This window comes from Melanerpes formicivorus, unplaced genomic scaffold, assembly GCF_026170545.1.
Source record: "Melanerpes formicivorus ecotype bairdi unplaced genomic scaffold, bMelFor1.0.p_v2 SCAF_1, whole genome shotgun sequence".
Classification (NCBI taxonomy): domain Eukaryota; kingdom Metazoa; phylum Chordata; class Aves; order Piciformes; family Picidae; genus Melanerpes; species Melanerpes formicivorus.
Window position 1 is genome coordinate 31116861 of NW_027142353.1, and position 17658 is coordinate 31134518.

Here is a 17658-nt window from a genome sequence, read left to right on the forward strand (position 1 = left end):
TAATCACAGAATCATAGAATGGTCCAGGCTGGAAGGAAGCTCCAAAGGTCATCCAGTCCTACCCCCCCGGCAGCCAGCAGGGACATCCTCAAGTAGATCAGGCTGCCCAGGGCCTTGTTTGGCCTCACCTTGAATATCTCCAACCACCTCCCTGGACAACCTGCTCAAGTGTTCCAACACCCTCATGACAAAGAACTTGTTTCTAACATCCAACCTGCTCTGCTCTAGTTTGAAGCCATTGCCCCACATCCTGCCCCTGCAGATCTTTGCAAAGTCTTTCTCCATCCTTCTTGTAGCCCCCTTCAGGTACTGGAAGATTACTATTATATCTCCCTGGAGCCTTCTCTTCTCCAGGCTGAACACCCCCAGCTCCCTCATCCTGTCCTTGTAACAGAGCTGCTCCAACCCCCTGAGCATTTTCATGATTCAACTTGATGACCTTGAAGGTCTTTTCCACCCAATGTGATTCCATGGTGGCAGCCACATTTGTCTTCCTGCAATGATTCAACTACTCACCAGTTGATTTCATTGTAGTCATTGTGAACTTCCCACCAGAAGTAAAACCAGACCAGGGTCAGGAAGAAGGATGAGGTGAGGATGAGGAACCAGAGGCGCTCCCACTGTGGATGGAATGAGAAGACAGTGTTAATACTATCTTGTTTCCAGGCCAATGTCTCATCTTGTCCTACATCTCATCTAGAAGCTGCTGAGATAGGATGGAGTAACTAGACATTGCCAAGGGAAGATCTGAGACTTTCTTTCCCTGGGGAAGTTGGGAGATACAACTCTGGTCCCTAGCTCTGGGCACAGGGGTCACTCCTGTTGACCCATCTTTATTAGAATAAACCTTTATTAGAATAAACCAAACCAGGTTGGAAGAGACCTTCAAGATCATCACGTCCAACCCATCAACCAATCCAACCCACCTAAATAGCTAACCCATGGCACCAAGCACCCCATCAAGTCTCCTTCTGAACACCTTCAATGACAGCGACTCCACCACCTCCCCGGGCAGCCCATTCCATAGCGCAATCACTCTTTCTGTATAGAACTTCTTCCTAACATCCAACCTGAACCTCCCCTGGCGCAGCCTGAGACTGTGTCCTCTTGTTCTGGTACTGGCTGCCTGGGAGAAGAGACCATCATCCGCCTGTCTACAACCTCCCTTCAGGTAGTTGTAGAGAGTGATCTTATGCTGGGCTCAGCATTTCTTCAGCTCTCAGGGCATGTGGAGCAGAACTTCCACCTAATGCCCAACCTAAATCTCCCCTGCTCCAGCTTCAAACCATTGTCCCTTGTCCTATCACTACATGCACTTCTAAAGAGTCCTTCATTGGTTTTACTCTGCAGGCATTTTACAGTCCTCACACACAATCATAGACTGGTCTGGGATCCAAGGGACCTTTCAATGTCATCTAGTCCAATCCCCCACAGTCTGCAGGAACATCATCAACTACATTAAGTTGCCCTGTCCAATCTGACCTGGAATGGCTCTAGGAATGGAGCATCTCACTCCTCTTTTGGGTAACCTGGGCCAGGGTCTCACCACCCCCAATGGAAAATATTTCTTCCTTCTCTCCAGTCTAAATCTCCCTCTTTTAGTTTCAAACCACCACTGCTCATCCTGTCACAACAGGCCCTGATAAAACTGTCCCCATCTTTCTTAGAGGTCCCACTTAAGTACTGAAAAGCCACAAGAAGGTCTCCCTGGAGCCTTCTCCTCTCCAGTTTGAAGAAGCCCAATTCATCCTTTTTTCACAGCTTCCATTTCAAATAGCATCTAGTCTGTTTGGAACAAACCACTGATAAATTCTTTGAGGAAAAGCAGAGGATCATAGAATGGCTCAGAACTTCAGAGATCATCTCCTCCAACCTCCTACTCACCATAGGCAGGGATGCCTCCCAACCAGACTCAGTTGCTCAAGCCTGGCCTAGAATACCCCCGGGCAGGAGGCAGCCACAGCCTCCCTGGGCAGCCTGTTCCAGAGTCACCAATCTCACACTGAAGAACTTCTTCCTTAGCTCCAGTCTGACCCTGCTCTGCCTCAGCTTCAAACCATTCCCCCTTGGCCTGGCTCTAGACACCCTCAGCAAAAGTCCCTCTGCAGTCTTCCTGCAGGATCCCTTCAGCTACTGCAAGGCAGCTCTGAGGTCTCCCTGGAGCCTTCTCTTCTCCAGGCTGAACACCCCCAGCTCCCTCAGCCTGGCCTCAGAGCAGAGCTGCTGCAGCCCTTGGATGATCTTTGTGGCCTCCTCTGGACTCCCTCCAGCAGCTCTGTGTCCTGCTTGTGCTGGAGACAGCAGTGCTGGAGACAGCAGAACTGGAGGCAGGATTGGAGGTGGGGTCTTAAAATTAAGATTGTATGATCTTAACATCAAAATTCCAGGATCCTAAAAGTATTTCAGGATTGGAGGTGGGGTCTGAGCAGAGCAGAGCTGGGCTGCCTGAGGGCACTGCTGGCTCCTGGGGAGCTGCTCAGCACCCAACACCCCAAGTCTCTTTCTTCAAGGCTGTTCTCAACCCACTCTGCACCCAGCCTGGATTTGTGCCCTTCGGCGGTGGTTTGTTTTTTTTTTTTTTCAGAACAAGGAGGAAGAGATGGAAATTAAAGCACTCTAGGAGCCACCCTACCACTATCATTTCCTCCTAGACCCTGAGCACAACATTAATCTCTTGAAAACATCCTTTTCTCCAGTCAGCTGTCTCATGGATTTTCCATTAGGCAGAACAATGTGACCAATATAAACCCAGTTTTGGTGATGTATAAGTAAAAAAAAACCCCATGACTATTCTTTGCCTCCCTTTTCCATCTTCAGGGCTGAAGTCATTTCACTAACAGTACTGACTGTTTTGCCTTGTGCATCACCCTGGCTACAATCTTCTGGTACAGCCCTTCCTTGTAGGCTCCATCTTAGAAAAGGTGCCAGAACAAAAATGAAGCAATAAAAAGAGGTGGGAATTATTTAGTGGTTGTTGTTGTTGTGCCAAAAAAACAACCCTGGTGTTTTTACTAGAAATTCCCAGTTCTTGGCTGAGTTTGTGGTTAAAACTGGTTTTCAGCTCAACTAAAGTTAGTCAACCTAGAATCATAGAATTGCTCTAAGATCACCAAATCCAACCATCAACCCAACAACACCATGGCCATCAAACCATGTCCCCAAGGGCTATGTCCACAGGTTTCTTGAACACCTCCAGGGAAGTGACTCCACCACCTTCCCTGGGCAGCCTGTTCCAATCTCTGACCACTCTGGCAGCAAAGAAATTCTCAAACCTAAAATCTCCAACCTAACCCTCCCCCGGCACAATTTCAGGCCATTTCCTCTCCTTCTATCACCAGAGACCAACCCCCCACCTCCTCTCAGGGAGTTGTAGAGATCAATGAGGTCTCCTCTCAGCTCCTCGTCTCCAGACTAAACAACTCCAGTTCCTTCAGCCACACTTCCATCAGACATCAGTCACAGCAGGTACCTAAGTCCCTTGGAATTTGTATTCCAGATAAAAGGCACCAAAAGGACCAGACAGAGATAGGAAGGGACTGAGATAGGAAGGGACTTCTACAGTGTAACTTTTGAGTACCTTCAAAACTACATAGCCAAACTATAATCTCTCCACCTCATGCACAGATCTGCACCTTACACTGGACATCAGGAAGTTCTTTGGACATGAGGAAGATGTTCTTTACTATCAGGGTGCTGGAACAATAGAACAGGTTGTCCAGGGAGGTGGTGGAGGCCCAATTCCTGAAGAAAATCAAGGTCAGGCCTGACCTAGCAGGGGATGTCCCTGCTTAAGGCAGAGGGGTTAGACTAAATGACCTCTAGAGGTCATTGTGGTGCATTCCATGGTTCTATTCTATGATTGTCATCTGAATGGGAACCAAGAGACTGTTTATATGCTCAGGTGAGCTCCTGGAGGAAAAGCAATGAGCCTAAAATGAGTGGCTTCATAGAATCACAGAATTGTCAGGGTTGGAAGGGACCTCAAGGATCAGCCAGTTCCAACCTCCTTGCCATGGACAGGGACATCTCACACTAGATCAGGTTGTTGACAGCCACATCCAGCCTGGACTTAAAAACCTCCAGGCATGAGGCTTCTACCACCTCCCTGGGCAACCCCTTCCAGTGTCTCACCACCCTCATGGGGAAGTAGCCAGCATGGATTTACCAAGGGAAATGTAGGCTTGACTCAATCTGACAATGCCCTAACTGAATGGGTAGATGCAGGGTCATAGAATCATAGAATCACAGGTCATCACAATGGACTCAGGAACTTCTTAATCAGATTCCAAACACACTGTATATGAAAATAAGCTTGGAAGAGCTGCCAGCTCCTCACTCCATCCCTCCTCTCTTTTAGCTTCTCAGCAGGTGGTGAGACAAAAGGAGCAGCTGATGCTGAGCTGGGAGATGCTATGGTTCTCACAGAACTGGTTGGGAAAAGAAGGTCAAGCAGAAGAAGCAGCAGCAGAAAGCTGCAGCCAAAGCTCAGCTGAAGGCTGGGAAAAAATGTCAAAGCATCCCAAGGACTTTGCAAGAGCTCATCTGAAGAAGCAGAGGGATGAGTGTCCCCAGCACCTTGCAGTAATGGCTGACACCCCACAGCAACCCAGGTCAGCTGCCAATTCACTCTGGGGCAGCGACCAAGAAGCCTTGGAGCACAAGCCAGCCAGGAACCCACAGCTGTGCAGGAGACATTGGCTGCATCCTCCTCAAGCTCCAAAAGGCCCCTACAGCCCTCTGAGCAATGGAAGGAGCCTGAAAGAGAGCAGAGCAGCAGCCAAGCCATGAGCCAATGGAGCAAGCCTGGCAAAGAGCAGAGCCAGGCCAGCAGAAAGCAGCAGCAGCCTGGGGCTGCAACCTCCCAGGCATGGAAACAAAAGGCCCAGAAGCCAAGAAGCAGCCCAGGGAAGAAGCTCCAGAAGTGCTTGGCTCAGATCTGGTTCTGCCTGAAGTGCTGCTTCTGCAGCTGCTTCTGCCCCTGTTTGCTGCACCAGGCTCAGAAGAGGAACAGACTCCCCTAGAGGCCAACTAGGGGGGGAAAGGAGAGGGAAGTGGAGTAAATAGTTGAAGAAATAAAGCAGATCTACAGAGAATCTCTGTCCCTTGTTGCCTTCAGTGGGAGCATCATGGGGAAGGATGAGGGAGGGAGAGGCTGAGGGACTCAGGACCTTCTTTGCCTCAGTCTTTCGTTGCAGGAGCAGCTGCTTGCTGCATCCCCAGAGCTGGAACTCAGATCCTGGGATGCAGGATTGCTCTGGGAATATCTTTTTGTGGTTCTGCTCCCTTTTATGGCTCCAGGGATGGCAGGGATGGCTCCCTTTTATGGCTCCACCTCTCTGGGCAGCCTAGGACAGGGCCTCACCAACACCTCGTCCAGCCTGAATCTTCCTCTTGGAGTTCTCAACCATCACCCCTTGTCCTGTCCCAACAGGCCCTGCTCAAAGGTCTGTCCCCACTTTTCTTCTCAGCCCCTTCAAGTCCTGCAAGGCCATCACAGAATGCTAGTGGTTAGAAAGGACCTCCAAAGATCATCAAGTCCAACCCTCCAGAGCAGGACCACAGAATCTATCTCAGGGCACACAGGAACACATCCAGATGGGGCTTGAAAGCTTCCAGAGAAGGAGACTCCACAACCTCCCTGGGCAGCCTGTTCCAGGGCTCTGTCACCCTCACAGTGAAGAAGTTCCTCCTCATGTTGAGGTGGAACCTCCTGTGTTGTAGTTTACACCCATTGCCCCTTGTCCTATCCCAGGGTGCAACTGAGCAGAGCCTGTCCCCTCCCTCCTGACCCCCAGCCCTCAGATATTGATAAACATTGATTAAATCCCCTCTCAGCCTTCTCCTCGCCAGACTAAACAGCCCCAGGGCTCTCAGCCTCTCCTCACAAGGCAGTGCTCAATCATGCCAGTAGCTCTTTGATGGACTTTCTCGAGTAGATGACTGTCCCTCTTGAACTGGGGAGCCCAAAACTGTGCATAATATTCCAGGTGAGGTCTCACCAGGACAGAGTAGATGCATTTTTAGAAGGGCCAGAACACTGTTTGGCTCCAGCTCTGCTTCATGAAAGCCAAGGAACGCCCAAACTAGGGCCAGCTGATTTGCTGGCAGCCTAAGGATGAAGTAGAGCATAAACACTTTGTTTCACTGACATTGCTGGAGTCCTTCCAGTCACACCAGCCCTGCAGTGCCCTCTTCCACCTTTTGTGCTTGCCGGAGACCTCTTGTCAGCTCATCCCAAGTGAGCAGCAGGTCTTGCATCCTTGTAACATGCCTACATCTCCTGGCCTTGGGATTAAACTGCAGGAGCCCCTCAAGGGCACAGCCACCAACTCCAGCGTCATCTCTGGCACCCAGAAGCAATGTAGAGTCTCAAAACGGACTGGAAAGAGAGAAGCCTGCTTTGAACTGTGAATGGTAGGAGGAAATGCCAGTGCTGGAGGGATTAGACTTCCATTCCTACATGGATTAGCTCATAGCCAACAACAACTCAGCAGTCAATCAACGTGGGTGAAGTTGGGGCCCTTCCAATTTGTGCAGCCCCAGAAGCTTTCCGGTACAGGAAGTCAAATGCTGCTCCTGAAACTGCCGCTGCAAGCTTCCCCCAGGTTATGCCACCAGAGCTAACCATGGCAGCTCAGATGAAACAGACTTCTTTTTTTCTTTTAAAGTCCTCCTTTTGGGTTTGTATCCAGTGGTGAGGATTGAACTGATGGTCACATCAGTCCCCTGCAGCACAAGGTCCCCAAAGCTTTCCCAGTGAGCAAGATTTCATAGAATCATAAAATCACAGAATTGTCAGGGTTGGAAGGGACCTCAAGGATCAGCCAGTTCCAACCCCCCTGCCATGGCCAGGGACACCTCACACTACAGCAGGTTGCTCACAGCCACATCCAGCCTGGCCTGAAAAACCTTCAGGGATGAGGCTTCCACCACCTCCCTGGGCAACCTGTGCCAGTCTCTCACCACTCTCATGGGGAACAACTTCTTCCTAACATCCAATCTGAATCTCCCCACTTCTAGTTTTGCTCCATCCCCCCCAGTTCTATCACTCCCTGACACCTTCAAAAGTCCCTCCCCAGCTTTCCTGTAGCCTCCTTCGATACTGGAAGGCCACAAGAAGGTCTCCTCAGAGCCTTCTCTTCACCAGACTGAACAACCCCAACTCTCAGTCTGTGTCCATAGCAGAGCAGCTCCAGCCCTCTGCTCATCCTTGTGGCCCTTCTCTGGACACATTCCAGCACCTCCAGATCCTTCTTGTAATAGGGGATAGGGGCTTGTGACAGGGGCTCCAGAAGCTCAGAGCAACCTTTGGCTGCAGCTCTCCAGTTCCTGACAGATGACCTCTGTCCCTTGCCACAGCCTTTAAAAAGGATATGTGTATGGTGGGATGGGGAGAGGGACATGGCTTAGTGGCCATGGTGCTCTTGGGTTGATGGCTGGACTCGAAGATCTAACCAAAGTGATTCCCTGATTCAATGAACTCATGTTCTTGCTCTGTGGCTTTGAACCAAAACAGAAACCAAAAACCTTTTCTTGCTAGATTCATTGAAGTGCAGATGGAGAGCAGTGCCAAGTGGTGTCCCTCAGGGGTCAGAGCTGGGAACCTGTGTTGTTTAACATTTTTATCAAAGATAGACAGCAGGATCCAGGCACCATCAGCACATGTGCAGATGACACCAAGCTGAGTGGTGCTGTTGACACACCAGAGGGACAGGATGGTATCCAGAGGGACCTGGACAGGCTGGAGAGGTTCCACAAGAGCAAGTGCAGGGCTCTGCCCCTGGGCTGGAACAATCCTCACTATCAATACAGACTGGGGGAGGAGGGGATGGAAAGCAGCCCTGAGGAAAAGGCCTTGGGGGTGCTGGGGGGGGAGAAGCTGGACAGGAGCAGGCAGTGTGAGCTTGCAGCACAGAAGGCCAAGGGCAGCCTGGGCTGCATCCAAAGCAGCAGTGGCAGCAGAGCCAGAGAGGTGATTCTGCCACTTTGCTCTGCTCTGGGGAGACCTCACCTGGAGTGCTGTGTGCAGCTCTGGAGCCCTCAGCACAGGAAGGACCTGGAGCTGCTGGAGCAGGTCCAGAGGAGGGCCAGGGAAATGCTCAGGGCGTTGGAGAACTTCTTTCATGGGACAGTGAGGGAGCAGGGGGTGTTCAGCCTGGAGAAGAGAAGTCTCCCAAGAGACATAACAGCAGCCTGCCAGTACCTGAAGGGGGCTACAAGAAGGCTGCAGGAAGACTGTTTGCAAAGGACAGGGAACAATGGCTTCAAACTAGAGCAGAGCAGATTTAGACTGGATGTTAGGAACAAGTTCTGCAACATGAGGGTGGTAGAGCACAGGGCGGTAGTTGGGGCCCCATCCCTGGAGATATTCAAGGTGAGACTGGACAGGGCTCTGGGCAACCTGATCTAGTTGGGGATGTCCCTGTTGAGTGCAGAGCGGGTTGGACTGGATGAGCTTTGGAGGTCTCTTCCAACCCAGACCACTCTATGATTATTTCAGGCAAGTGGAGGAACTGAGCTGCCTTTCAATCCTGCATTGCTTTTGGCCCTTTCATTTCAGGCCGCCCCAGGAAATCACTGCTCGTTAAATCTTATTGGCAGAGCAAGCTCCTTCCAGGTCTCATTGCTATTGCTACTTTGGGCAGAACTGAGGTTTCTTCTGCCAAACCTTGTTCAGAGATCCTGTTCCTCCTTTTAAATACCTCATTTTTTTTTAAGCCTTACTTCTTTAAATAGTTGGCTTTCCAAAGGCACAGCCTGGGCTTAATGATCTTAAAGGTCTTTTCCAACCGTAGCATCCAACCTAATGAGGTACAATGATTTTTCCATTTCACCTGCCGATAGGATCCATGTCCCTGGCAGAGGTTTGTGTGGTCAGAGACATTAAGCCTGTTTGAAATAAATAGAATCAACTACTAGGGGAAAACAAAACAAAACAACAACAAAACAACCAAATAAACAAACATGAGAGGGAAAAAAAACAGTGGCTTGTGAATAGCTACCCTGGGCAAGAATTATTCTTTGCACATTAAGTGAGATTCTAGTGGTCTCCATGTTGTCAACCAGAGATTTGCTCCAAAGAGAGGTTTCCATTAAGTGATCTAAATTTGCTCTGGAGGAAGCTGCTCCTCTTTTTTTTGGCTATATAAAGAACCTCTGAAACCATCTTCACACCTACCAGCTGCATGGTGTGAATCTCTCCCCCCACCATGCAACTCATGGGTCTCTTCCCACCAGCATTAATAGAAACATGTTCCACCTCCAGTCCCCATGACCAGAGAGGATTTTCACAATAACTTTGTGTCCCATGGGTGCTAAACCATTTAAGCCTTCAATCTGCTCCCTCCAGCATCTTTGCAAATACCAAACACCACAGAATGCCGTGTGAGGAGGCAGATGTGCCTGCTGGACAGCCTGGCCCACACCATCCTGTGCTCCCCAGCTAGAATGTGTTTCACCAGAATAGTTAGAGATTGGAATCAACTCCCAAGGGAAGCAGTGAATTACCCCACATTGGACAGTTTTAAGACTCAGTTTGACAGGGTGCTGGGCCAGCTCATTTCAACCTAGAAAAGTTGGACCAGATGATATGAAGACAGGGTGAGGGAGCTGGGGATGTTCAGCCTGGAGAGGAGAAGGCTCCAGAGAGATCTAATAGCAGCCTGCCAGTACCTGAAGGGGCTACAAGAAGGATGGAGAGAGACTGTTTACAAAGGCCTGCAATGACAGGACAAGAAGCAATGGCTTCAAACTGGAGCAGAGCAGATTTGGATTGGATGTTAGGAACAAGTTCTGCCCCATGAGGGTGGTGGAGCACTGAACAGGTTGCCCAGGGAAAGTGGTTGAGGTCCCAGGCCTGGAGACATTCAAGGGAGGCTGGATCAGGGCACTGGGCAACCTGAGCTAGTTGAGGATGTCCCTGCTAAGTGCAGAGGGGGTTTGACTGGAAGACCTTTGAAGAATCACAGAATTGTCAGAATTGTCACTTCCAACCCCCCCACCATGGGCAGTGACACCTCACACTACAGCAGGTTGCTCACAGCCACCTCCAGCCTGGCCTTCAAAACCTCCAGGGATGAGGCTTCCACCACCTCCCTGGGCAACCTCTGCCAGTGTCTCACCACCCTCATGGGAAAGAACTTCCTAAGGTCTAATCTAAATCTCCCCTCCTCTAGCTCAGATCCATTTCCCCCAGTCCTATCACTCCCTGACACCCTAAAAAGTCCCTCCCCAGCTTTCTTTCAGGGCCCCCTTCAGATACTGGAAGGTCACAATAAGGTATCCTCACAGCCCTCTCCTCTTCAAACTGAACCACCCCAACCCTTCCAACTAAGACCATTCTATGATTCTGGGGGTCCCTTCCAATCTGGCATTGTAGGATTCTGTAATATGAAGGAGACTTAAAGGGACAAAGCTGTGTCTTGGATTGCAAGTCATCCAAAATGAAGAGGGTGCTTGTTCAAGTCACAGTGCCTCAGGGGATTCATGGCTGTCAGTCTTTGTGTGGACCTTACCCATTCTCTCTCTGCCAAGCACAGTAAAACTCCTGTTTGTTCATGACAAATAATTAAATAAGCAAATTTACACAACCTAAAAAAAAAAAGTCAAAATAGAGCAGGAAGAAGCTTTTTAACATCATCTTCCCCCTGTTTTATGATTTGGTTTTGGCAAGAGAAATTCCACTTGTGAAAGAACTGAAGAGAAAATATTTTAAAGCCATTTCTTGATGAAGGGTATCTCAGCTTGAGGCTGGAATGTCTGGGCAGAGGAAACTGGAAAAAGACTGAGTCCTCCAAAATCTAGCAGCAGAATGGGTCATGACAGACTGAGGGAGTTTGGGGCAGTGCAGTCTGGAGGAGAGAAGGCTCTGAGGAGACCTTCTTGTGGCCTTCCAATATCTGCAGGGGGCTACAGGAAAGCTGGGGAGGGACTTTTGAAGGTGTCAGGGAGTGATAGGCCTGGGGGGGATGGGGCAAAATTAGAAATGGGTAGCTTCAGATTGGATGTTGGGAAGAAGTTCTTCCCCATGAGGGTGGTGAGACACTGGCACAGGTTGCCCAGGGAGGTGGTGGAAGCCTCATCCGTGGAGGTTTTTCAGGCCAGGCTGGAGGTGGCTGTCAGCAACCTGCTCTAGTGTGAGGTGTCCCTGCCCATGACAGGGGGGTTGGAACTGGCTGATCCTTGAGGTCCCTTCCAACCCTGACAATTCTATGATTCTAAGACATGGAGAAAGAAATGGAGAGCCACAGCACCTGGATCTGACCATACATACAAACCCAACAACAACCTCACGGAATCACAGAACCGTCAGGGTTGGAAGAGACCTTAAAGATCCTTTAGTTCCAACCCTCTTGCCATGGGCAGGCACATCTGCCACTAGATCCGATTGCCCAGAGCCAGGTCAATTAAACATGGGCACCTTTCTCCAATTCCACCCAGCCAAGCTGGGATAGTGCAACAACTCTAGCTGCAAACTGAGCAATACAGAAAAATCAAAGAGGAAACCCCAAAAATCTGGAGGGCTCCCCAGAGAGATTGTGGAGTCTCTCCTTTGGAGACTTTCAAGGTCCATTTGGATGTGTTCCTGTGTGACCTGTGCTAGTCCTGGCTCACTGGCGAGGTTCCAGAGGACTGGAAGCTGGCCAACGTGGTGCCCATCCATAAGAAGGGCCGGTTGGATGAGCCAGGAAATTACAGGCCTGTCAGCCTGACCTCAGTGCCAGGCAAGATCATGGAACAGGTCATCCTGAGTGCAATAACACAACACTTACAGGATGGCCAAGGGATCAGGCCTAGCCAGCATGGATTTAGGAAGGGCAGGTCCTGCCTGACCAACCTGATCTCCTTCTATGATCAGGTGACCCGCTTGGTGGATGTGGGGAGGCCTGTGGATGTAGTCTACCTGGACCTCAGCAAGGCCTTTGACACCGTCCCCCATAGCGAACTGCTGGCCAAGCTGTCAGCCCATGGCTTGGACGGGAGCACACTGCGATGGGTTAGGAACTGGCTGGAGGGCCGAGCCCAGAGAGTGGTGGTGAATGGTGCCACATCCAGCTGGCAGCCAGTCACTAGTGGTGTGCCCCAAGGATCAGTGCTGGGCCCTGTGCTCTTTAACATCTTTATTGATGATCTGGATGAGGGCATTGAGTCCATCAGCAGTAAATTTGCTGACGACACCAAGCTGGGGGCAGGAGTTGATCTGCTGGAGGGTAGAGAGGCTCTGCAGAGAGACCTCGACAGGCTGGACAGATGGGCAGAATCCAACGGCATGAGATTTAACACATCCAAATGCCGGGTTCTGCACATTGGCCACAACAACCCCATGCAGTGCTACAGGCTGGGGTCAGAGTGGCTAGAGAGCAGCCAGGCAGAGAGGGACCTGGGGGTGCTGGTTGATGGTAGGCTGAACATGAGCCTGCAGTGTGCCCAGGCAGCCAAGAGGGCCAATGGCATCCTGGCCTGCATCAAGAACAGTGTGGCCAGCAGGAGCAGGGAGGTCATTCTGCCCCTGTATACTGCACTAGTTAGGCCACACCTCGAGTACTGTGTCCAGTTCTGGGCCCCTCGGTTTAGGAAGGATGTTGACTTGCTGGAACGAGTCCAGAGAAGAGCAACAAAGTTGGTGAGGGGTTTGGAACACAAGCCCTATGAGGAGAGGCTGAGGGAGCTGGGGCTGCTTAGCCTGGAGAAGAGGAGACTCAGGGGTGACCTTATCACTCTCTACAACTACCTGAAGGGAGGTTGTAGACAGGCGGATGATGGTCTCTTCTCCCAGGCACCCAGTACCAGAACAAGAGGACACAGTCTCAGGCTGCGCCAGGGGAGGTTTAGGTTGGATGTTAGGAAGAAGTTCTATACAGAAAGAGTGATTGTGCTATGGAATGGGTTGCCCGGGGAGGTGGTGGAGTCGCCGTCATTGAAGGTGTTCAGAAGGAGAGTTGATGGGGTGCTTGGTGCCATGGGTTGGCTATTTGGGTGGGTTGGATTGGTTGATGGGTTGGACACGATGATCTTGAAGGTCTCTTCCAACCTGGTTTGGTTTATTCTAATAAACGTTTATTCTAATAAAGATTCTATAATCCTGCTCTGGCAGAGGGCTTGGACTCCATGATCTCCAGAGGTCCCTTCCAACCCCTAACATCCTGGGTTGCTGTGATTCCTCTCTAATTTCCTCTCTAATCCTACAAGGAGATTTGAAGCCAAGCTGGAGATGCATGGGGGGAGGGTAGGAAGCAATAAAATCAAAGCTGCTGGGAGATGGTGAATGGTGATTGTGTCCTGACACCTCTGTGCTAACGTCAAGGTGGATTAGGGATGTACTGAAGAAATTCAGTGTGACCTGCTCTAGATTCTATGGTCCTGCTCTGGCATGGGGATTGGACTCCGTGATCTGCAGACGTCCCTTCCAGCCCACAGCCCCTGACATCCTGTGAGCCTCTGAGGTGGTTTAAATTCACTTCCAGATACAATGAAGAGCTGACTAACAAGTCTTCACTCCACTCCTCTCTGACATTTCCCAGCCTCAATTTCCTGCAGGCATTCATCAGCATTAGCTTAAGGAGGCAAAGGAGACAAGTTGACATTTATCCAGAGAACACAAAAGACAAATTGCCAGCGAGGCTCTTCCTTTCCTGATTACCAAACTGGGCCTCAATGAGGAGACAAACAACAACAACAACAAAAATATCTTCTTCAAGCAAGTTATTAAATCATCTCTGAAGATGAAATATGACTACATGTCCCAGCTGCACCCATTAGAAGCAGGAACTGAGCATAAACAAGAAAAAGAGCACGTTACTGTCATGGCTGCACTCCCTGTCCTCCTGCCTGTGCCTCTGCCTGGGAGCTCTGGTTCTCCTGGAAGCAGAGGCACAGGGCAGAGCCCAACTGTGGCCAAGGTGGTATCACTGAATTGTCAGGGCTGGAAGGGACCTCAAGGATCATCCACTTCCAACCCCCCTGACATGGGCAAGGACATCTCACACTACATCAGGTTGCTCACAGCCACCTCCAGCCTGGCCTTCAAAACCTCCAGGCATGAGGCTTCCACCACCTCCATGGGCAACCAGTTTCAGTCTCTCACCACCTTCATGGGGAAGAACCTCTTCCTAAGGCTAATCTAAATCTCCCTTCATCTAGCTTGGATGTATTCCTCCCAGTCCTATCACTCCCTAACACCCTAAAAAGTCCCTCCCCAACTTTCTCGTACCCCACTTCAGATACTGGAAGGCCACAAGAAGATCTCCTCAGAGCCTTCCCTTTTCCAATCTGAACAACCCCAACTCTCTCACAACAGAGGGGCTGAGCCCTCTGATCATCCTCATGGCCCTTCTCTGGACATGCTCCAGCAGGTATCCTCAGATAAAAATGTTTTTCCTTCCTGTGTTGCACTTTGTGCCCATTGCCCCTTGGCACTGCTAACTTTCCCACTGCCTAACTGCAGTTTCCCTTGACACAGCTTGTGCCCATTGCCTCTTGACAAAAGTCATCTTCTCTCTACAGCCATTCCTAAGACAGAATCCCAGAACTGATCTGGATGTGTTCCTGTGTGACCTGCCCTAGGTAATCCTGCTTTGGCAGGGGGGTTGGACTGGATGACCTTCAGAGGTCCCTTCCAACCCCTACCATTCTGTGATTCTATGATACTTGTTTTGGGGCAGTAAGATACTGAGGACAGTAAGATCCTCCCTTCCCCTCTCCCACTGCACAGCCCTAGCTCTCAACCTCTTTCCTCCTGTCACCAGCTTCAGAAACCCCACATCCGTCAAGCTGGTGGCTTCACTGTCACCAGGGAGGTGGTGGAGTCACCATCACTGGAAGTGTTTAAAAAGAGCCTGGAGGAGGCACTTGGTGCCATGGATTAGTTGATGAGATGGTGTTGGGTGATAGGTTGGACTGGATGATCTCAGAGGTCTCTTCCAACCTGGTTAATTCTGTATTGTGTAAATGTTACAGCCCAGGATGCAATCAGCCTTCAGTGCCAAAAGTACACCCAATAGCTCAATGTCATGTTGCAGTAGGATATAACAATGAGGAGGTACCTTCCACTCCAAGGACCTGAGGCATTTAAGAGAGGAAATCAATATACTTGAGGAGCAGATGTTGACCTACCAGCCCTTGTGTACATCAGGAACAGAATCAAGGCACCTGGGCTTCAATTCCCTCACCTTGAAGAAGCTGCAGAGGGATCAGGTTTTCATCTCTCTGTTGGCTTCCAGACTCATGAGGGAAAGGGAGAGCTGGCAGCAGTCTACAGGACCCCAACAGCATGGCAGCTGTCACAGCACTTTGTAACCTGGCCAAAGGTTTCGTTATTTCTCCATCTAATAACCAAGACTTCACTTTGGGATGTGGTTTACTGGCCCTGCCTGATGGGTAGACTCAATCTTAGAGGTCTTTTCCTCTGTTCTGTGAGTCTATGAATCTAAGACCATGAAACTCCACTCAAACACAGCCTCCAGATGTTGCTTTTTTACTCTTCAACCTCAGTTTTCTCTCTTCAGCCCATCTTTCATCCTTACTTCAAAGTTCATTTGGTATGGGACTTTCTTCTTCCTACACCCCTCTCCAGACAGAGGAACTGCTCTGAGGAGACCTTCTTGTGGTCTTTCAGTGCTATGAGGGAGTCTCTAAGTTGGGGATGGATAGGATAGGATAGGATAGGATAGGATAGGATAGGATAGGATAGGATAGGATAGGATAGGATAGGTTGGAAGAGACCTTCAAGATCGTGTCCAACCCATCATCCAACACCACCTAATCAACTAAACCATGGCACCAAGCACCCCATCAAGTCTCCTCCTGAACACCTCCTGTGATGGTGACTCCACCACCTCCCCAGGCAGCCCATTCCAATGGGCAATCACTCTCTCTGTGTAGAACTTCCTCCTAACATCCAGCCTAAATCTCCCCTGGCGCAGCCTGAGACTGTGTCCTCTTGTTCTGGTGCTGGTTGCCTGGGAGAAGAGAACAACCTCTGCCTGTCTACAACCTCCCTTCAGGTAGTTGTAGAGAGCAATAAGGTCACCCCTGAGTCTCCTCTTCTCCAGGCTAAGCAACCCCAGCTCCCTCAGCCTCTCCTCACAGGGCTGTGTTCCAAGCCCCTCACCAACTTTGTTGCCCTTCTCTGGACATGAGAGCAGGGCCTGTTGTGACAGGACAAGGGATGATGGTGTGAAAATAAAAGAGCGAGACTGAGATCAGAGAGAAGGGAGATATTTTTTATACTAAGAGTGGTCAAACACTGTCCCAGGTCACCCAGAGAGATGGTAGATGCCCCAATCGCAGAATCACAGAAAGTTAGGGCCTGGAAGGGACCTCAAAAGATCATCCAGTCCAGCCCAAATCCTTGGAACCATTCCAGAGTCCAATGGAGAGCCACGAGGATGCTTAGGGGACATGAGCATCTCCCCTATGAAGAGAGACTGAGAGCCCTGGGGGCTGTTTAGTGTGGAGAAGAGAAGGCTGAGAGGGGATCTGACCAATGCCTATCAATATCTGAGGGTGGGGATCAAGATGAAGGTGCCAGTCTCTTGTTGGTTGTGCCCAGTGATAGGACAAGGAACAATGGAGAGAAGCTGGAACATAGGAGATTCCACCTCAACATAAGCAGAAACTGCTTTACTGTGAGGGTGATGGACCCCTGGAACAGGCTGCCCAGAGAGGCTGTGGAATCTTCTCTGGAGACTTTCAAAACCCATCTGGATGGATTCCTGTATCACCTGCCCTAGGTGATCCTGCTTTGGCAGAGAGGTTGGACTTGATCTCCAGAGGTCTATTCCAACCCCTAACAATGTGATTCAATCTGCAGTGCAGTTCAGGTTGTCTGAGGCTCTGAGCAACCTGATCTAGTTGAAGATGTCCCTGCTGACTGCAGGGGAGTTGGACTGGATGACCTTTAAATGTCCCTTCCAATCCAAACCATTGCATGATAGGAAGGATCCATCTGTCAACACAACCAATTTGAGCCAGCCTGGCCACTTCATAAAGATTGCAAAGGTTTGGGCTGATTCACTGCTCTTAGGTCTTGCAGAAGAGGCCCTCTACAAATAAAGAAATGGGGAGAAAAAGGAATAAATTGGATCCAGCAGACAATAGGCCTGAAGTAAGAAGGTGAGGGACAAAAAAGTATTCATGATGTTCTGGTTGTTGAGGCTTCAATAGTTAACCAGATGTCTCTTACAGTAAGTCCCTGCACAGCTCAGACATCCCTGATTTGATTATTACAAAGAGTGGCTAATAGCTCTCTGCACACCTTGTTAGAGGAGGCCATGAATGGAGATTGCTGAGCCATGCCACGCTCCATTTGCCATTCAATTTAGCAGGTCAAAGCCAGTGGCAGCAAGCAGATTATTGAAAGATGTGCTCCTGCTGGGGCTGCCGTCATTGAACTGGAGATGGACAGATGCAATAAAGAGAGAGCCAAAAAACCCCTCTAAAAATAACATTATTACACTCTGTGAAACACCTCAGGGGCTCCCAGCCTCCAAAAATAAAAGAATAATAGCCCCCAATAAAAAACCACAAGCAGAAAGGGAAGTCAGGCAGGAGTGAGAATTTCCTCCAGACTTCAGAGCTTGGAGCCTTGTAAAGCTGGGGAGCAATCATAGAATGGTTTGGGTTGGGAGGGACCTTAAAAAAATCATCCAGTTCCAAGCC

At 50.0% G+C, this 17658-nt stretch overlaps 1 protein-coding gene across 3 annotated transcripts in view; it reads right to left on the reverse strand.

Moving 5' to 3' along the window:
- The window catches only part of GDPD5 (glycerophosphodiester phosphodiesterase domain containing 5), a 285411-nt gene that overhangs the window by 74931 nt on the left and 192822 nt on the right, over positions 1 to 17658 (reverse strand). For all 3 annotated transcript variants that reach the window (XM_068139113.1, XM_068139130.1, XM_068139119.1), the window contains exon 3: positions 517 to 620. In XM_068139113.1, coding sequence (XP_067995214.1) covers positions 517 to 620 — 104 coding nt within the window. The remainder of the gene's footprint in view (positions 1 to 516; positions 621 to 17658) is intronic.